The following is a 22,540-nucleotide window of genomic DNA, read 5'->3' as shown; positions in this document are numbered from 1 at the left end:
GTAATGTGCTAGCGCATTACTTATTTTAGGATAAGGATGAGGCTGTAGTATGAAGCATTTTCCAAGTGTATTTTGACTACAGGATCATCAGTCGTCATTTTATGGCATTAGAATTCAGCTGAACACAGTTTGGGAAATGCTGATCTTGCTCAATTCTTATTTTGCAATTGTTAGTGTTTGCTAAGTTAGTGTCTCACCTAAGGTCACTAACTTGTTATTGGCAAAGCCCAGATTCTGACTTCTGACTCCCAAATCCAGTCTATCATCTGGTATGATATACTGCACAATTTTGAAATACCATGATATAGGCTGGGCATGGTAGCTCACTCCTTAATCCCAGCATTTTGTGAGGCTGAGTTGGGTGGATCGTTTGATGCAGGAGTTCAAACTCCTGGAGTTCGAGACCAGCCTGGGCAACATGGTGAAGCGCTGTCTTTAGAAAAAATAGAAAAATTATCCAGGTATGGTGGCGCACACCTGTAGCTCCAGCTACTGGAGAGGCTTAGGTGGGAGGATCAGTTGAGCCCCCAAAGTTGAGTCTGCAGTGAGCCATGATCATGCTACTGCACTCCAGCCTGGGCGACAGAGCTAGACCTGTCTCAAAAAAAAAGAAACAATCATGATTTATTGAGTATATGTGTATTAATAATATGATTTAATGTAGGTTTAAAACATTATCATCTAAAACAGATCAGATGAAGTATAGGTAGCATTTTGTGGCTTTCAGTTTCCCTGATCCTCACCTGCAATACCAGAAAAACCCTGATATATTTCACTTTCCACAGCATCTTCTTAAACTTAGTTTCTCCTTCATCCCCAAGTTCTAAAATCAGTGTGATTTTAATTGTATATGCTCCATCTGGTGGTGAAAAAGGAGTGTCTGCATGCTCTGTACAAAAATTTACCCAGTGTAGTTCAAAGTAGTTGGTAGATTAAAGTGGTAATCCTAAGAAAAAAATTTTGCTTTAAGATATGGAATATGGCTTTACTTGGCAATCTTTTAATGTCAGGGCATTTTCTTTTCATATGGGTCCCTGGACTGGAGTGTAGGCCTTTCTTGCACAGAACATTATCTTGTCTACAATTTCTAGTTGTTTAAAGTCAAGAAAAAATTTTAAATTGTGTATTTATTGTCAACAAACAATATTAAGTGAATAAAGCACTCTTACTATGAAAGCAGTGCAGCTTTATTGTAGAAAAATTCGCAATAATCAGTATTAACAGCTTGCTTCTAGCCTCGGGATCCTAAATAGACTTTATAGAGTCCTTTCTAATTGATTAATAATATTCTGCTTTAAGTGTACAGTTCAGTGGCATTAAGCACGTTTATACTGTTGTACAACCATCCCCACCACTCAACTTCAGAACTTTCTGTTTCCCGTACTGAAGCTCTGTATTCATTCAACAATAACTCTCCATTCCTCCCTCCCTTCAGTTCCGGCAACCACCATTCTAACTTTCTGTCTCTATGAATTTCACTAGGGAATTTAACCATTTTCAAGTGTACAGTTCATTAGCATTAAGTACATTCACATGTTTTGCCATCGTGATCACTATCTATCTCCATAACATTTTCATCATCCCAAACTAAAATCTATACCCATTCAATAATAACTCTCATTCTCCTCTTCTCCCAGCGTTCTACTTTCTCTTCATGAATTTGCCTATTCTAGCTATGTCATGTAAGTGGAATCATATTTGTCCTTTTGTGACTGGCTTATTTCACTTAGCATAATGTCTTCAAGGTTCATCTATATTGTAGCATGTGTCAGAATGTTCTTCCTTTTAAGGCTGAATAATATTCCCATGTATGTATAAACTACATTTTGTTTATCCATTCATCAGTTGATGGACATTTGGGTTGCTTTCATCTTCTGGCTATGTTGAATAATACTGCTATGAATACGAGTATAAAGGGTATTTTTTTTCACTTTTGCATTTTGTTTTGCTCCTTAACCATATATATCTTTAAAGTTTAACTTTAAATTTTTTTGTATATGTATATTTTAAAGTATATATAGTAATTTTACAATAAATTTTTACAAAAAATTTTAATGTATATATACACATATATTTATGTGTATATATACATATGTGTGTATATATAAACATGTATATATAATATATAAAATATATATTTTATATTTAAAATTTGTTTGGGCCACTGTTAAAATTTATATGCAGTTTTGTAATCTGCTTTTTTTAAAAGGTAATAATAAATACTTTCCCATGCTGCTGTTTAAACATACAATCAAGATGAATAGTGTACTAGACTAGAGTCAGGAGGCCTGGGTGTATGTCCTATTTCTGCTGTTGATCAGAGCAGAATACCTTGTTAAGCAAGCTATTAAGCCCCATAGATCTCTAGTTACCTCATCAGTAAATTGGGGATATAGTACTTATTTCATAACGTGTTTAAGAGCAATAAGGTACTATATATGAAGTGCATTCGAATTACAATGTCCTATATAAATGTTCAGGTTACTATTATCTATGTGATTTAGACAGGTATTCTCTTGTTAGAAATGTAGATTAAATTTATTTGAGTTACAGAGTTACACATTGAATAACATGCATAATTTTTGTTTCAGTCATCTTCTTAAGATATATTCCTATGAGTAACATTATTGAGAGTCAGAGAATGTGAATATTTTTATAAATCAGGCTACATAGTTCTTACCATAGACTTTTTCAAAAGAATTATGTAGTTCAGTTAGCAGTTGGTACGATTTTTCTCCCAGCTCTGGATTTTATCCTTTAAAAAATTCTTTTTGGTTACTTTTTCATAGGAATAGATTAGTATTTTATTGTTATTTAATATATTTATCTTTTATTACTATTGAGCTAAGAATGATTTATTAATAGCAAATGGAATTAATGGAAGAAACTTCACTTTCCTTAAATGGAGACAGAAGGATGAACTGCTTTATTTTAGATATGGAAAACAGATTTTGAATATAATATAAGTCAAATTTTAAATATTCTGATATATACTTTTTATTATTTTATTGAAATCTATATATCAATTATCTCTCTCAATAACTTCTATTATTGGGAATCAGCTCTATAAGAAATTTGCTTTACAGGGTTGGATTCATTCACTGGAAATGTTCAGAACTCACTTCTTGATGAGGAAAAAGCAGAACATGGCTCCCATCAAGGAAAGAAATCTGGGACCAGCAGCAAACTTTCTGTTAAAGATTTTGAGCAGACTCTTGATACAGATGGCACTTTGGAGGATCTTTCTGGACATTCTGTGAGGTAAAGTAATGTATATTTTATACTGTAATTCATATATAATTAAAGTTATATAATTGATATTCAAAAAATCCATATAATGAATTTTAGCTCAGCAGTCACCTTAACCGTGCATGTCTGAGCTACTACAAAATTCTGTATTTTACAAATAGACTTCATAGCTTTGTTTACAGCTCTAATCTTTATCTGTATATTAGAATATGGTCATGTATCATCTAAACTGTTATAACCTCTTTCTCAGGAATTCTCTCCCTCTAGCACAACCCAGTTATCTATGCTGAATGCTGTTGTTACAATTGTTTTCTTGGCTCAGCCTTTGACTAAGCAGCTACCCTGCTTAGGGTGCTTTGTGAGGTCATAGATCAATTCTAAGTGCGTAACTCTACTTGAAGTGTTTTCCCTGGGCTACCACAAACTATCTCATTTCTTTTGTCTATAAATGTCAGTTCTCATCTATTCATCCATTGTTTCAGCACAGCTACTTAGCATCCTTATTGCCTTATTGTTTATTTCTTCCTCTCAACTTTTCTGCTGAACTTGCTAGACCACTCAGGCAGATTTTGAAATCTCACTCTCACTGATTATGGAGCTTGCGTACTGTTTTTTCTCTTCTTTCTAATATCGTATACGATGCACTTAGTCTGTTGCTTACAAATAGCCTTCAGTTGTTGCTAGCTATACAGTTCCTACTCATTTGTCCATATGACTTTTCATGTGTGCACTGGTTTTGTCTTGGAAATTGAAGCTCTGAGAAGACACGCATTTATTTCTTCCTTTTAAAGTAACTGTGCTTTTTCTAGTACTATGACACATAAAGATTACCATTTTTAGTGCTTTCATTTTACAAATAATACCATTATTTCTGTGTTTAAAATTAAATTTTAAACATCATTAATACCATTATTTCTGTGTTTAAAATTAAATTTTTTTTCTTTGTCAGTGATTTTGGAATTTAGAAAACTTTACCTTTCCTTAAGAATTACTCTGATGATTTAACTTGACGAAATTTACAAAGTTAAACATTTCTTAATGAGATCCATAGCCAAATAAGTTTCACCAATGCCCCATACTGTAATCTAGATTTCTCCTTCCCCACCCATGGAGATTCACAGGGATAAAATAATTGGAGGCTTTGATAAGGAGAAGTCCAGATTTTTCAAAAATTGTTTAACCTCTTTTTTTTTTTTTTTTTTCTTATTTGGCTATAGTCACTCTTTGTCCCCAAGCTCTTTTGCTTTCTTTTTGGGAAAGCTTATTAACATTATTGGAAATATACTTTTAGAAATGCTAGTCTAGCTGAATTTTATCTGCAAAGCAAATATAAATTCATCTTATAAAACCCTAAGGTGAGGTGTAGAGTACTTTGTTTTGTTTGATGTTGTGTTTTAATTATTTAACAGAAATCTGTTAAAATGATCATTCTTTTTGTGTTTCATACATGAAATAGACTGTTAGAAATAGTATTTATCTAAAGTATCAATAGAAAATTAAGGGTCAAATATCCAGCCATCCCATTACTGGGTATATACCCAAAGGACTATAAGTCATGCTGCTATAAAGACACATGCACACATATGTTTATTGCGGCACTATTCACAATAGCAAAGAGTTGGAACCAACCCAGATGTCCAACAACGATAGACTGGATTAAGAAAATGTGGCACATATATACCATGGAATACTATGCAGCCATAAAAAATGATGAGTTCATGTCCTTTGTAGGGACATAGATGAAACTGGAAAACATCATTCTTAGGAAACTATCGCAAGGACAAAAAACCAAACACCGCATGTTCTCACTCATAGGTGGGAATTGAACAATGAGAACTCATGGACACAGGAAGGGGAACATCACATTCCAGGGACTGTTGTGGGGTGGGGGGAGTGGGGAGGGACAGCATTAGGCGATATACGTAATGCTAAATGACGAGTTAATGGGTGCAGGAAATCAACATGGCACATGGATACATATGTAACAAACCTGCACATTGTGCACATGTACCCTAAAACCTAAAGTATAAAAAAAAAAAAAAAAAAAGAAAAAAGAAAATTAAGGGTCAAATAAACACATGAGTGCCTCTCAGGCCTACTTCTATTCAAGTATTTTTATGCTGGGTATAAGAGAAATGTTTACCTTTGAAAGCTATTTCATCATTTTATTAGAAGCTAAAAGCAAACTTGTTTCAGTATATTGGCAATATAACTGTGCTAAAATGCTTTATAGAGTATCTTTCAATAATTTATTCAGTAAATAAATATTCAGTGCAAGGCAACATGCTTGATGTTACAAGAAATAATACCTTTAATGAGCTTACTTTTTCAAAGAAATGCTAGAAACATGCCTTGTATTGAATTAAATGCCTTAAGAGTTGTTACAAATTGTTATGTTACTTATTAGAAAGTTCAAGAAAGAGATGTAGTATTAAAAAGTAGATATAAAGAAATGAAGTATATTAAGTATTTAAAGATGGATAGTGTGAAAATTTTTTCTGTGATGCTTGGATCAACAAGAGAATATAACAAAAGAATAGTTTTTGTCTTTTCTTACCTTTTAACATAAAATATTCTCTTTCAGAGATGTATTTTAAGACTCATATATGGCTCCAATTTTATTGCTGTAGAGTGTCTATTTTAGAAGACTTTGCTTCATGCTATAATGAGTGACTCATAATATATGTACACTGTAGAGGGAAGAGTTCAGTGCGAGTTTAATCAAGCTACTCCGTTTCCATTGTATTTAGGGCAGGGTTTTTGCCTTGCTTGTTCACCACTGTAATTCTAGCAATTAGAGGAATATTCATAGTCACTCATTCAGCATAGTGACTATATTAATGAATAAATGCCTAAATCACAACTTTTTAAAGCTAATGTTGATAAAGTTTTTTTATATGTTGTTCTTTTGAATTATTTAGCTGGTTTACAAAGTACTTTTCCTTCCTCTAATGTTTTTGTGGATCAAAACTTCTAGTGTCTCATCAGATAAGGGAAGATCTCAGAAAACTCCAACTTCTCCCCTGTCACCAAGTTCCCAGAAATCATTGCAGTTTGACCTTCCAGGAACTTCTTCAGAAAGATCTAAGTCGTCAGTAATGCCTCCAACTATAACAGGATTTAAGCCTAATGCAGCTCTCACTGATTTGAACCTAGCTGCCAGCAGAACAATGACAGAGAACGCAGCTCCAAAACCAGGTAAGTAGATCCATGGAATTGTGATTTTTAGAATACGATATGAAATTTTTTCTCTCAAAATTCCTTTTCTTTCAGTTGAGTCATAGAGAAATATTATTTCAAGTGAATATGATTACTTTTCAAGTATTAAAAACTGCAAGAAATTAAATATTGAAAAGCACAAGAGATTCAGTAATGTTGATTTTTTTCCCATCTTGTCAGCCAGCATTAGTCAAAACATATCTGAAAAATATGTCCCATATGTGCACTCCTGTTTATATGTATACGTATGTATGTATACACACATGTACGTGTGCACACATATAGAAGTAAAGTACATTGTATAGGCATACCTTGTTTTATTGTGCATGGCTTTATTGCATTTCACAGATACTGCAGGGTTTTTTGTTTTTTTGTTTTTTTTTTTAACAAATTAAAGGCTCATGGTATTGAACAAATTCATCACTGCCATTTTTCCAGCAGCATGTGCTTACTTCGTGTCCCTCTTTCCACAATTTTGATAAATCTCTCAATATTTCAAGCTTTTCATTATTACTATAGCTGTTATGGTGATCTGCGATTAGCGATCTTTGATGTTCCTGTTGTATTAATAATTGTTTTGGGTGCCACCAACCATGTCCATTTAAGAGGGCAGACTTAGTGGATCGATGTTGTGTGTGTTCTGACTGCTCCACCAACTCACCCCTTTCCCCTTTTCAACCCTCCCTCTGGCCTCCTTATTCCCTGAGACACAATAATATTAAAATTAGGCCAATTACTAACACTACAATGGTCTCTAAGTGTTCGTGTGAAAGGAAGAGTCACATCTCTCACTTTAAATCAGAAGCTACAAATGATTAAGCTTAGTGATGAAGGGATGTCAAAAGCCAAGATGTGCCAAAAGCTAGGCCTCTTGTACCAGTTAGCCAAGTTGTGAATGCAAAGGAAAAGTTTTTGAAGGAATAGAAAGGTATCACATGAATGATAGGTAAGAAAACAAAATAGCCTTATTGCTGATACGGAGAAAGTTTTAGGGACCGAGATAGAAGATCAAGCCAGTGGCATCTTTAAGCCAAAGCTTAATCCAGAGCAAGACCCTAATACTCTTCAATTTTGTGAAGCCTGAGAGAGGTGAGGAAGCTGCAAAAGAAAAATTGGAAGCTAGCAGAGGTTAAAGAAAGAAGCCATCTCTACAAAATAAAAGTGCAAGATGAAGCAACAAGTGCTGAGGTAGAAGTGCAGCAAGTTATCCAGAAGATAATTGATGAAAGTGGCTACACTAAACAGATTTTCAACGTAGATGAAATAACCTTATGTTGGAAGAAAATGTCATCTAGGACTTTCATAGCTAGAGAGAAGTTAGTGCCTGGCTTCAAAGCTTCAAAGGATGAGCTGACTCTCTATTTAGGGGTTAATACAGCTGAAGTTGAAGCCATTGCTCATTTACCATTCTGAAAATCCTAGAGTCCTAAAGAATTAAGCTAAATCTACTCTGCCTGTGTTGTATTAATGGAACAACAAAGCCTGAATGACAGCACATCTGCTTACAGCACTCAGGTTTACTGAGTATTCTAAGCCCACTGTTGAGACCTACTGCCCAGAAAAAAAAAAGATTTTTTTCGAAGTGTTTTTTTCAAAATTGGAAAAAATATTTATTCCTGCTTATTGACAATGCACCTGGTCATCCAAGAGCTCTGATGGACATAAAAAAGGAGATTAATGTTTTTATGTCCCCTAACACAAAGTCCATTCTGTACCCATGGATCAAGTAGTAATTTCAACTTTTAAGTCTTATTATTTAAGAAATGCATTGTGGGGGTGGAGCCAAGATGGCCAAATAGGAACAGCTCCGGTCTACAGCTCCCAGCCTGAGCGACACAGAAGACGGGTGATTTCTGCATTTCCGTTTGAGGTGCTGGGTTCATCTCACTAGGGAGTGCCAAACAGTGGGTGCAGGACAGTCGGTGAAGCGCACTGTGCGCAAGCCAAAGCAGGGCGAGGCATTGCCCCACTCGGGAAGCACAAGGGGTCAGAGAGTTCCCTTTCCTAGTCAAAGAAAGGGGTAACAGACGGCACCTGGAAAATCGGGTCAGTCCCACCCTAATACTGCGCTTTTCCAACGGGCTTGGAAAACGACACACCAGGAGATTGTGTCCCGCACCTGGCTCGGAGGGTCCTATGCCCACGGAGTCTCGCTGATTGCTAGCACAGCAGTCTGAGATGAAACTGCAAGGCGGCAGCGAGGCTGGGGGAGGGGCACCCGCCATTGCGCAGGCTTGCTTAGGTAAATAAAGCAGCCAGGAAGCTCGAACTGGGTGGAGCCCACCACAGCTCAAGGAGGCCTGCCTGCCTCTGTAGGCTCCACCTCTGGGGGCAGGGCACAGACAAACAAAAATTCAGCAGGAACCTCTGCAGACTTAAATGTCCCTGTCTGACAGCTTTGAAGAGAGTAGTGGTTCTCCCAGCAGGCAGCTGGAGATCTGAGAACGGACAGACTGCCTCCTAAAGTGGGTCCCTGACCCCCGAGCAGCCTAACTGGGAGGCACCCCCCAGTAGGGACAGACTGACAGACACCTCACTTGGCCAGGTACTCCTCTGAGACAGAACTTCCAGAGGAACTATCAGACAGCTGAATTTGTGGTCTCACGAAAATCCGCTGTTCTGCAGCCACCGCTGCTGACACCCAGCCAAACAGGGTCTGGAGTGGACCTCTAGCAAACTCCAACAGACCTTCCTGTCTGGTAGAAGGAAAACTAACAAACAGAAAGGACATCCACACCAAAAACCCATCTGTACATCGCCATCATCAAAGACCAAAAGTAGATAAAACCACAAAGATGGGGAAAAAACAGAGCAGAAAAACTGGAAACTCTAAAGAGCAGAGCACCTCTCCTCCTCCAAAGGAACGCAGTTCCTCACCAGCAACGGAACAAAGCTGGACGGAGAATGACTTTGATGAGTTGAGAGAAGAAGGCTTCAGACGATCAAACTACTCCGAGCTACGGGAGGAAATTCAAAACAATAGCAAAGAAGTTAAAAACTTTGAAAAAAAATTAGACGAATGGATAACTAGAATAACCAATGAAGAGAAGGGCTTAAAGGAGCTGATGGAGCTGAAAGCCAAGTTTCGAGAACTATGTGAAGATTGCAGAAGCCTCGGTAGCCAATGCGATCAACTGGAAGAAAGGGTATCACTGATGGAAGATGAAATGAATGAAATGAAGCGAGAAGGCAAGTTTAGAGAAAAAAGAATAAAAAGGAATGAACAAAGCCTCCAAGAAATTTGGGACTATGTGAAAAGACCAAATCTATGTCTGATTGGTGTACCTGAAAATGACGGGGAGAATGGAACCAAGTTGGAAAACACTCTGCAAGATATTATCCAGGAGAACTTCCCCAATCTAGCAAGGCAGGCCAACATTCAGATTCAGGAAATACAGAGAACACCACGAAGATACTCCTCGAGAAGAGCAACTCCAAGACACATTATTGTCAAATTCACCAAAGTTGAAATAAAGGAAAAAATGTTAAGGGCAGCCAGAGAGAAAGGTTGGGTTACCCACAAAGGGAAGCCCATCAGACTAACAGCTGATCTCTCGGCAGAAACTCTACAAGCCAGAAGAGAGTGGGGGCCGATATTCAACATTCTTAAAGAAAAGAATTTTCAACCTAGAATTTCATATCCAGCCAAACTAAGCTTCATAAGTGAAGGAGAAAAACATACTTTACAGACAAGCAAATGCTGAGAGATTTTGTCACCACCAGGCCTGCCCTAAAAGAGCTCCTGAAGGAAGCACTAAACATGGAAAGGAACAACCAGTACCAGCCATTGCAAAAACATGCCAAATTGTAAAGACCATCAAGGCTAGGAAGAAACTGCATCAACTAATGAGCAAAATAACCAACTAACATCATAATGACAGGATCAGATTAAAACGTAACAATATTAACTTTAAATGTAAATGGGCTTATAATAATAAAATAAAAAAAGAAAAATACCCTAAAACCTAAAGTATATATTAAAAAAAAAAAAAGTAAATGGGCTAAATGCTCCAATTAAAAGACACAGACTGGCAAACTGGATAAGGAGTCAAGACCCATCAGTGTGCTGTATTCGGGAAACCCATCTCACGTGCAGAGACACACATAGACTCAAAATAAAGGGATGGAGGAAGATCTATCAAGCAAATGGAAAACAAAAAAAGGCACAGGTTGCAATCCTAGTCTCTGATAAAATAGACTTTAAACCAACAAAGATCAAAAGAGACAAAGAAGGCCATTACATAATGGTAAAGGGATCAATTCAACAAGAAGAGCTAACTATCCTAAATATATATGCACCCAACACAGGAGCACCCAGATTCATAAAGCAAGTTCTGAGTGACCTACAAAGGGACTTAAACTCCCACACAATAATAATGGGAGATTTTAACACCCCACTGTCAACATTAGACAGATCAATGAGACAGAAAGTTAACAAGGATATCCAGGAATTGAACTCAGCTCTGCACAAAGTGGACCTAATAGACATCTACAGAACTCTCCACCCCAAATCAACAGAATATACATTTCTTTCAGCACCACACCACACCTATTCCAAAATTGACCACATAGTTGGAAGTAAAGATCTCCTCATCAAATGTAAAAGAACAGAAATTATAACAAACTGTCTCTCAGACTACAGTGCAATCAAACTAGAACTCAGGATTAAGAAACTCACTCAAAACCGCTCAACTACATGGAAACTGAACAACCTGCTCCTGAATGACTACTGGGTACATAATGAAATGAAGACAGAAATAAAGATGTTCTTTGAAACCAGCAAGAACAAAGACACAACATACCAGAATCTCTGGGACACATTCAAAGCAGTGTGTAGAGGGAAATTTATAGCACTAAATGCCCACAAGAGAAAGCAGGAAAGATCCAAAATTGACACCCTAACATCACAATTAAAAGAACTAGAAAAGCAAGAGCAAACACATTAAAAAGCTAGCAGAAGGCTAGAAATAACTAAAATCAGAGCAGAACTGAAGGAAATAGAGACACAAAAAACCCTTCAAAAAATTAATGAATCCAGGAGCTGATGTTTTGAAAAGATCAACAAAATTGATAGACTGCTAGCAAGACTAATAGAGAGAAGAATCAAATAGATGCAATAAAAAATGAAAAAGGGGATATCACCACCGATCCCACAGAAATACAATCTACCATCAGAGAATACTACAAACACCTCTATGCAAATAAACTAGAAAATCTAGAAGAAATGGATAAATTCCTCAACAAATACACCCTCCCAAGACTAAACCAGGAAGAAGTTGAATCTCTGAATAGACCAATAACAGGCTCTGAAATTGTGGCAATAATCAATAGCTTACCAACCAAAAATTGTCCAGGACCTGATGGATTCACAGCCGAATTCTACCAGAGATACAAGGAGGAACTGGTACCATTCCTTCTGAAACTATTCTAATCGACAGAAAAAGAGGGAATCCTCCCTAACACATTTTATGAGGCCAGCATCGTCCTGATACCAAAGCCTGGCAGAGACACAACCAAAAAAAATTTCAGACCAATATCCTTGATGAACATTGATGCAAAAATCCTCAATAAAATACTGGCAAACCAAATCCAGCAGCACATCAAAAAGCTTATACACCATGATCAAGTGGGCTTCATCCCTGGGATGCAAGGCTGTTTCAACATACGCAAATCAGTAAATGTAATCCAGCATATAAACAGAACCAAAGACAAAAACCACATGATTATCTCAATAGATGCAGAAGAGGCCTTTGACAAAATTCAACAACACTTCATGCTAAAAATTCTCAATAAATTAGGTATTGATGGGACATATCTCAAAATAATAAGAGCTATCTATGACAAACCCACAGCCAATATCATACTGAATGGGCAAAAACTGGAAGCATTCCCTTTGAAGACTGGCACAAGACAGGGATGCCCTCTCTCACCACTCCTGTTCAACATAGTGCTGGAAGTTCTGGCCAGGGCAATTAGGCAGGAGAAGGAAATAAAGGGTATTCAGTTAGGAAAAGAGGGAGTCAAATTGTCCCTGTTTGCAGATGACATGATTGTATATCTAGAAAACCCCATTGTCTCAGCCCAAAATTTCCTTAAGCTGATTAGCAACTTCAGCAAAGTCTCAGGATACAAAATCAATGTAAAAAAATCACAAGCATTCTTATACACCAATCACAGACAAACAGAGCCAAATCATGAGTGAACTCCCATTCATAATTGTTTCAAAGAGAATAAAATACCTAGGAATCCAACTTACAAGGGATGTGAGGGACCTCTTCAAGGAGAACTACAAACCACTGCTCAATGAAATCAAAGAGGATAAAAACAAATGGAAGAACATTCCATGCTCATGGGTTGGAAGAATCAATATCGTGAAAATGGCCATACTGCCCAAGGTAATTTATAGATTCAATGGCATCCCCATCAAGCTACCAATGACTTTCTTCACAGAATTGGAAAAAACTACTTTAAAGTTCATATGGAACCAAAAAAGAGCCCGCATCGCCAAGTCAATCCTAAGCCAAAAGAACAAAGCTGGAGGCATCACGCTACCTGACTTCAAACTATACTACAAGGCTACAGTAACCAAAACAGCATGGTACTGGTACCACAACAGAGACATAGATCAATGGAACAGAACAGAGCCCTCAGAAATAATGCCGCATATCTACAACTATCTGATCTTTGACAAACCTGACAAAAACAAGAAATGGGGAAAGGATTCCCTATTTAATAAATGGTGCTGGGAAAACTGGCTAGCCATATGTAGAAAGCTGAAACTGGATCCCTTCCTTAGACCTTATACAAAAATTAATTCAAGATGGGTTAAAGACTTACATGTTAGACCTAAAACCATAAAAACCCTAGAAGAAAACCTAGGCAGTACCATTCAGGACATAGGCGTGGGCAAGGACTTCATGTCTAAAACACCAAAAGCAATGGCAACAAAAGCCAAAATTGACAAATGGGACCTAATTAAACTAAAGAGCTTCTGCACAGCAAAAGAAACTACCATCAGAGTGAACAGGCAACCTACAGAATGGGAGAAAATTTTTGCAACCTACTCATCTGACAAAGGGCTAATATCCAGAATCTACAATGAACTCAAACAAATTTACAAGAAAAAAACAAACAACCCCATCAAAAAGTGGGCAAAGGACATGAACAGACACTTCTCAAAAGAAGACACATGCAGCCAAAAAACACATGAAAAAATGCTCATCATCACTGGCCATCAGAGAAATGCAAATCAAAACCACAATGAGATACCATCTCACACCAGTTAGAATGGCCATCATTAAAAAGTCAGGAAACAACAGGTGCTGGAGAGGATGTGGAGAAATAGGAACACTTTTACACTGTTGGTGGGACTGTAAAGTAGTTCAACCATTGTGGAAGTCAGTGTGGCAATTCCTCAGGGATCTAGAACTAGAAATACTATTTGACCCAACCACCCCATTACTGGGTATATACCCAAAGGACTATAAATCATGCTGCTATAAAGACACATGCACACATATGTTTATTGTGGCACTATTCACAATAGCGAAGACTTGGAACCAACCCAAATGTCCAACAATGATAGACTGGATTAAGAAAAGGTGGCACATATACACCATGGAATACTATGCAGCCATAAAAAAATGATGAGTTCATGTCCTTTGTAGAGACATGGATGAAACTGGAAACCATCATTCTCAGTAAACTATCGCAAGGACAAAAAACCAAACACTGCATGTTCTCACTCATAGGTGGGAATTGAACAATGAGAACAATGAGGACACAGGAAGGGGAACATCACACTCTGGGGACTGTTGTGGGGTGGGGGGAGTGGGGAGGGACAGCATTAGGAGATACACCTAATGCTAAATGACGAGTTAATGGGTGCAGCAAACCAACGTGGCACATGGATACATATGTAACAAACCTGCACATTGTGCACATGTACCCTAAAACCTAAAGTATAATAATAAATTAAAAAATAATAATAAAAAAAGAAATGCATTGTGTAAGGCTATAGCTGCCATAGATAGTGATTCCTCTGCTGATTTGGGCAAAGTAAATTGATCACCTTCTGGAAAGGATTCACTATTCTAGATGCCCTTAAGAACATTTGTGATTCATGGAAGGAGATCAAAATATGAGCATTAGCAGGAGCTTGGAAGAAGTTGATTCCAGCCCTCATGGATGACTTTGAGGGGTTCAGAACTTCAGTGGAGGAAATAACTGCAGATACGGTGGAAATAGCAAGAGAACTAGAATTATAATTGGATCCTGAAGATGTTACTGAATTGCTGCAGTCTCATGACAAAAGTTGAATGGATGAGTAGTTGCTTCTTATGCATGAGCAAAGAAAGTGATTTCTTGGGATGGAATCTACTCCTAGTGAAATGACAGTAATTATGTAAATATTACATAAACTTTAATTGATAAAGCAGTGGCAGGGTTTGAGAGGATTATCTCCAGTTTTGAAAGAGGTTCTACAGAAAGTGGGTCAAATGCTACCAAACAGCATTACATGCTCCAGAGAAATCTTTTGTGAAAGCAAGAGTCAATCGATGCAGTAAACTTCATTATTGTCTTATTTTAAGAAGTTGCCACAGTCACTCCAACCTTCAGCAACCACCATGATCAGTCAGTAGCTATCAACATTGAGGTACGAACTTCCACCAGCAAAAAGATTAGGACTTGCTGAAGGCTCAGATGATTGTTAGCATTTTTTAGCAATACAGTATTTTTAAATTAAAGTATGTACATTTTTTTAGACATAATGCTATTGCACACTTACTAGACTACAGTATAGTGCAAATGTAACTCTTATATGCACTGGTTAACCAAAAAATTTGTGTGACTTGCTTTACTCTGTTATTTACTTTATTCCTTTGGTCTGGAACTGAACCTACAGTATCTCCAAGGTATTCCTGTACTGAGTCCCAGTTTTTTCTACAAAGGAAAGCAAAGTTGATTTTGGCTCTTAAAATGACAGATTTTAGAAATCTGAGGTGTAATTTCATGTTAACTTTTCCATTTGACCATTGTCATGCCTTCCAGGTTCTAAGCGCTTTTCTCCTGCTGGCCTCCATCATCGTATGGCAGCAGAACTCAGTTATCTGAACGCCATTGAGGAGTCGGTGCGCCAACTGTCAGATGTAGAAAGAGTTAAAGGCATTTCACTTGCTCAGCAGGAGAGTGTGTCTCTAGCTCAGATAATAAAGGTATTTTTGGAGTTTTTTAGCTTTCTGTGGTTTTTCTTTTTTCTTTGCTATTTAAAATAGTCTTAATGATGACTTAAACTAGTGTGCCAAATAGAAAAAAATAGTCTGCCATATAGCACCTATAAATAAATAGTCCTGGGAAAAATCTGTCAAGACACTAAAAAGATACAGTGTTTGGCAGCAGAACAATAATAAAATCATTCTCTCTTAAATACTTTGTTTTCCATGTTTTCTGCTTTGTTTAGTTGACGGTATAAAAATCATCTAGTCAAACATTCTTAGTATTTTCTCTTTTCATTGATAGGTGAGAGAATACTGAGGGTTTTTTTTTTTTTTTTAAGCTTTATTTGTACCAAAAAGAGAAGTTTCTGAGATCCGGGTGTTTGATAAAGCCAGGATAATGTGGATTTTTCCTTAGCAAACAAAAATCTAGAGACGGTCTAAGTACTCTTCCCTTAGTGGAGATGCTTTAAACAACAACAACAACAACAGAAAAACCCCTGAGTTATTACTTACGTAGTATAAAATACACAGATTTAAAGTGTACAATTTTGATGAGGTTTTTTTTTTGTTTTTTTTTTTTTTTTTTTTTTTTTTTTTTTTTTTTGAGACAGAGTCTCACCGTTGCCCAGGCTGGAGTGCAGTGGCATGATCTCGGCTCACTGCAAGCTCTGCTTCCCAGGTTCACGCCATTCTCCTGGCTCAGCCTCCCAAGTAGCTGGGACTACAGGCGCCTGCCACAATGCCCGGCTAATTTTTTGTATTTTTAGTAGAGACAGGGTTTCACCATGTTAGCCAGGATGGTCTCAATCTCCTGACCTCGTGAACCACCCGCCTCGGCCTCCCAAAGTGCTGGGATTACAGGCGTGAGCCACTGCGCCTGGCCCAGTTTTGGTGAGTTTTGACCAGTGTATATACCTATGTAAGAACCACCCTAATCAAGATAATAGAACCCTTACATTGTTACCCCAGAAAGTTGACTCATACCCATTTTCAATTACTCCCCCTTCCCAAAGGCAATTACTGTTCTGATTTCTAGCACCATAGTTTATTTTTGCCTGTTCCAGAACTTTGTATAAAAGGAAGTGTACTTTGAACTCTGTGTTTAGCTTATTTTATTCAATATCAATTTAAGATTTATCTATGTTGTTTTATCAGTAGTTTTTTTTTTTTGCTGAGTAATATTCCATTAATATCACAATTTGTTTATCAGTTTTCCTATTGATGTACATTTAGATTATTTCCAGTTTTTAGCTATTGTGAATATTCCTGCTATGAGCATTTTTAAACAACTCTATGCATGCTACATATGTTTTCATTTTTCTTGTATAAGTACCTAGGAGTGGAATTGCTTGGGTCAAGTATATGAAACTTTATAAGAAACTGCCATACAGTTTTCCAAAATGGTTGTAACATTTTACACTCTTGTAATATATAGGAGAATGCCAGTTGCCTGTATCCCTGCTATCATTTGGTATTATCAGTCTTTTATTTCAGTCATTCTCTTGAGTATGAAGTAGTATCTCATTGTGGTTGTAATTTGCATTTCTCTTATTACTGATGAGACTGATTGTCTTTTTGTGTATTTATTGAGCATTCTTTTATGAATATCTGTTCAAATCTTTTACCCCATTCATTATGGGGTTGTCTTTTTAATTACTGATTTATAGGAGTTCTTCATATATTCTGGAAACAAGTCCTTTTCAGATGTATTGGAAATATTGTATTCTAGGTCTTGGCTTATCTTTTCACTTTTTAAACCGTGTCTCTTGAGGAATAGAAGTTTTAAATTTTGATGAAATCCAGTTTTTAGTTTCTTTCTTTTGTGGTAGAACCTTTAATTTTCTAAGAAATCTTTGGGCTGACTGTGGTGGCTCACGCCTGTTATCCCAGGACTTTTTGGGAGGCCAAGGCAGACAGCTCACTTAAGCTTAGGAGTTCAAGACCAGCCGGGGCAACATGGCGAAATCCCGTTTCTACTATGAATACAAAAATTAGCCATCCATGGTGGTGTATGCCTGTAGTCCCAGCTACTTGCGGCGGGTTGAGCGTGGTTGGGGGGGTGGGGGGGTGGCGGTTGGCTAAGGCAGGAGAATCACTTGAGTCTGGGAGGCAGAGGTTGCAGTAAGCCAAATTGTGCCATTGGACTCCAGAGTGAAACCCTGTCTCAGAAAAAAAAAAAAAAGAAAGGAAGGAAGGTTGGGAGGGAGAGAGGGAGGGGAGGGGAGGGGAGGAGGGGAAGAGGGGAGGGAGGGGAGGGAGGAGAAGGATAGGAGAGAAGGGAAAGAAAGAAATCCTACCCTAAGATACTAAGATATCTTAACATTCTCTTACATTTTTTTCCAAAAGCTTTATAATTTTAGCTTTCATATTTAAGTGTGTAATCCTTCTCAAGTTAATTTTTGGATTTGATGTGAGGAAGAGAGTCAAAGTTTATTTTTCCCTAATATGGATATTCAGTTGTTCCAGCACCATTTTATTAAAAAGACTTAAATTACCTTGGTGCCTTTATCAGTGATTAAGTAATCAGTTATGTGTGGATCTATTTCTAGACTAATTTTCCATTAATCTATTCATCTATCCATAATGTCAATACCATATTGTCTTTATTACTATGGCTTTTTAGTGAGTCTTGAAATCAAGATATAATTCCTTCCACTTTGTTTCTTTTTTTCAAAGATGATTTTGGCTATTCTAGGTTTTTTGCATTTCCGTGTAACTTTTAGAATCAGTTTGTTAGTTTCAACAACAACAACAACAACAAAAAGCCTGGTAGGATTTTGATTAGAATGGTATTGAATCTATAGGTTAGTCAGTCTGGGGAGAATTCACATCTTAACAGTGTTGCCTTTTCTAGTTCATGAACATGATATATTTTTCTATTTATTTAAATCTTTGAATATTTCTCTCATTAGTATTTCATTGTAGAGGTCTTATACATTTTAAAATTTATTCCCAAATGTTTTATGGTTTTTGATGCTAAAATTTTTTTTTCAGTTTCCTTTTCCATTTGTTCTTCCCAAAAAACCTGTCAGACAGTTCTTGGTGTGGGACTGTTCCCATACTTTGCAGAGATCCCATCATTCCTGCCCCGCCTTCCACTAAATAACAGTAGTGTTGTCCAGTCATTGTGACAGTAGAAACTCTGGACATTTCCAGATGTTGCCTGGTAGAGGGTGGGGAGGGACTAATGCCAACTTTGTTGAGAGTCACTGTATTGAGGAAATGACCCCATTGTAGTGGAGGGCCATCCCGACCTTGAAATCTGAGTCAGCACTGAGTTTTTCTGCCACTTGAGAAATACATTGTAATTCTGGGTTTCCAGATTTGGGCAGAGCATTACCATAGCCTTACATACAGCCTTACCACCATTTTTTGTTTTTTTGTTTTGTTTTGTTCTAATTAAAAAAAAAAATAGAGATGGGGAGGTGGTCTCACTATGTTGACCAGGCTGGTCTTGAACTCCTGGCCTCAAGTGATCCTCCCATCTTGGCCTCCCAAAGTGCTGGGATTGCAGACATGAGCCATTGTGCCCAGCCCTTACCACCTTTTGAAAACCTCTATTGTTTAGCACTATTTCAAAGGAGATGAAAAAGAAATATATATATATATATATATTTATATTTATAGATAACATTATGTGGAATAGTGGTAAGAAAGGGTCCTGGTGACGAGGAAACCTTATATGGGGACATCATTTTTTAATGAAACTACTACTTCAAAGTCAAAATGAAAGAATCATAAAATTGTGAGATGTGAGGCATTATTTTTATTTTTACACATAGGACATTTTTTTATCGCTTGCAAAAACTTGGGTGCTATGGCCTTTGCTTTCTAAACGGCTTTTTGGTATTAATTCTTAGTCCTGTATGCCCTGGAAATTTTTTATATTACTACATTATTTGGCATATGGGAGGTGATCGTTAAATATTTTGATAAATGGTAAGTGGCTGTTATGGGAGGTGATCGTTAAATATTTTGATAAATGGTAAGTGGCTGTTGACTATTATTTTTACTGTCTTTCCTTTTGGTTCTAATTAGTTGCTTCAAATGATTTGTATTAGTAAGATAGCATTGTGTGTGTTATAGTCACTGTGTTAAAATAGTTTAGTATCTGAGAATTAACATTTGACCATTACTTTGAAGGCACAACAGCAACGCCATGAAAGAGACTTGGCCCTCTTGAAACTGAAGGCCGAACAGGAGGCTCTGGAGAGTCAGAGACAATTAGAAGAAACCCGAAACAAAGCAGCTCAGGTAACTTATTTTGCAGCAGGTTCTTGTTTTTTAAACCTAAATTTGTACCTTAGAAATTACTTCAGTGTTCATTTAATTATATAGGAGAAAAAAATATGTATATAAATAATAAAGTTTTAGTACTTTTTATGGGATAATTCCATGTAATTCGATTTTTGTTACAACCTTGTGAAATAAATTGTCAAGACTCATTTCCAGTTTAGGGAAGTGGCAACTGAGGTACATTGCATTTATTTATCCACAGATACAGTAACTTGTGAACAGTGGAGTTAAGACTTAAACCATGAAATCCAGATTGTAGTGAAGTGTTTTTTACTACGAATAAGACATGAAATAAATTTATAAATTAAAATTAATTCAGGAGGAGGGGAGATTAAAACATAACTTCTTTTTTAACCCCTTTTGTTTAAAGGTCCATGCAGAATCATTACAGCAGGTGGTTCAATCACAACGGGAAGTAACTGAAGTCCTGCAGGAAGCAACATGTAAAATAGCAGCTCAGCAGTCGGAGACCGCTCACCTCACCACAGATGCAGCACGTCAAATCTGTGAGGTAGGTGCCACTGAGAACCCTTCTCTTTTTAGTTCTTTTTAGTCAATCTGAGTAACTTTGATCTTCAGTAATGGGTTTCTAATATCTTAGCAAATGCATACTTTGAATTAGTGACTTTTAGTGGGGGCCATACCCTATTGAAATAAGAGGCATCATTGATTGGAGTGTGTTGTACATGTGAATGTTATAGAGGCAGAAAAAAGATGAAGAGCTCTAAATTTCTGTCCTCTGGTAAGCTTTTTAGAAAAGTATCAACTTTATTGATGTATAATTTATAAACAATAAAATATACCCATTTTAAGTATGCAGTTTGGTGAGTTTTCTCACACACACACATCTCCCTGTAACCATCACCACAATCCAGAAATAGCATATTTCCTCATGTCTCTTTGCAGCCAGTCCCTAATCTCAGTCCTGGGGAACCACCGATTGCTTTGGGTGAAGATGTTTCATTTTTACCCAGAATAATATTAGTTACTGTCTTTTCTTTTCTATAACAGGAGTATAGCCCAAAGTAGTCTTATTGCTGTCTCTACATAGGATATCACAATTCATAATTGATGCAGTTTCACTTTATTTTAGCAGTTACAATTTTTTTAAACCAAAAGTTAGTACTATTTGTAAAATGACTTAGTTATTGGAAATCCATGAACGTACTATATGTTGGGTACTGTGGAGTTGTACATTTTGGTATATAATTGAGTCTCCTTTCTCAAGAAAATTTTAATGTAGACAACTTTAACAAAGATTTCAAAACACTTTAAGTCATTAGTAAAAGGAATAGCTCAAAGTAGTGCTTGAACAAATACCGAATGAATACTACATGCAGCACTTGCAGTAGTGGTTAAGAATAGGGAAAATGTACTTCACCTGTTGGTCAGCAAAGAGTTAGAAAAGAAGTAGTAATTAAATTGATTCTTGAAGGAAGATTTAATTTTTGGCTTATTACTGCTTATGTTATGCTTTAAGGTTTTCTGTCTAATTCATAGGTTGTTATAGCTAGGTGAAACCATAGAAATCATGTAGTCTAACTCTGTTTTTATAAGATGAAGCTGTTGAGACTTAAAGAGGCTAAATGACTTGTCCACAGTATTTCATCTATTAGTGGCAGAATTTGCTTGTTCTCAAGTTCAGTGACCTTTCTTTCCAAGACACTATGCTCCTTCTCAGTTCTCTGACTTTACCTTTTAATACATTTGCCTTTCTTGTGTGTGTTCATGTTTAGATGGCAGAGTTGACTAGAACTCATATCTCAGATGCTGTCATGGCTTCAGGAGCTCCCCTTGCAATACTATATGACCACAAACGGCAACACCTTCCAGACTTCGTGAAACAGCTGAGGACCAGAACTGAAACAGATAGGTTAATATTCATTCATTCAGCAAATATATAATGACTGTCTGTTAGGTTAATATTCATTCAGCAAATATGTAATGAGTATTTGTTGTTATAGGCACTGTTCTTGGTTGAGAATACAGTTATGGGCATAGTCTAGTAGGGAAGATAAACATTACTCAAATATTCAGTTAAGTGAATGAATACTTATACACTGATTTAAGTGTTATGAAAGAAGGGAACACATGTCTCAGAGATATGTAACATAGGAATTTGAATAGCCTGGGGGTGCCAGCAGGTCAGAGAAGGCTTTCCTGAGGAAATAAAGCTTGTGGTGCAATCTAATGGATGAGGAGTTAGTAATGTAAAGGAGGTAAAGAATAGGTAGATCAAAGGCCCTGAAGGAAGAAGGAACATGGCATATTTAAGAAAAGAAAGAAAGAACATTGTGGCTGGAGGCAGAGAGCAAAGAAAATGGTATGAGATGATGCAGGGATCAGATCAAGGTATAGGACCTTGCAGACTTAGGATTTTGGAGTTTATTCTAGGAGCAATGAAGTCATTAAAGAGATTCTTTTTGGTGGGACCGGGTGACATTACCATATTTGTGTGTCTGTGTGTTTTTCTTAATCATATTTTGACTGTCTCTAATTCATAGATTTTAAGTCTCTGTTTACATTCATTGATACTAGGAGTGATTTGTGTTTACTTT

The 22,540-nt window shown here is 36.9% G+C and overlaps 1 protein-coding gene across 5 annotated transcripts in view; it reads left to right on the top strand.

Moving 5' to 3' along the window:
• CEP350 (centrosomal protein 350) overlaps positions 1-22,540 on the top strand; it is a 175,956-nt gene that overhangs the window by 75,056 nt on the left and 78,360 nt on the right. For all 5 annotated transcript variants that reach the window (XM_030823922.1, XM_030823923.1, XM_030823921.1 and 2 more), the window contains exons 15-20: positions 3,087-3,261; positions 6,227-6,447; positions 15,520-15,683; positions 19,830-19,940; positions 20,353-20,493; positions 21,719-21,855. In XM_030823922.1, coding sequence (XP_030679782.1) covers positions 3,087-3,261; positions 6,227-6,447; positions 15,520-15,683; positions 19,830-19,940; positions 20,353-20,493; positions 21,719-21,855 — 949 coding nt within the window. The remainder of the gene's footprint in view (positions 1-3,086; positions 3,262-6,226; positions 6,448-15,519; positions 15,684-19,829; positions 19,941-20,352; positions 20,494-21,718; positions 21,856-22,540) is intronic.

Source organism: Nomascus leucogenys, chromosome 12 (assembly GCF_006542625.1).
Source record: "Nomascus leucogenys isolate Asia chromosome 12, Asia_NLE_v1, whole genome shotgun sequence".
Classification (NCBI taxonomy): Eukaryota; Metazoa; Chordata; class Mammalia; order Primates; family Hylobatidae; genus Nomascus; species Nomascus leucogenys.
The sequence above is the reverse complement of the archived record's forward strand: the minus strand, read 5'-3'. Positions and strand labels throughout refer to the sequence as shown.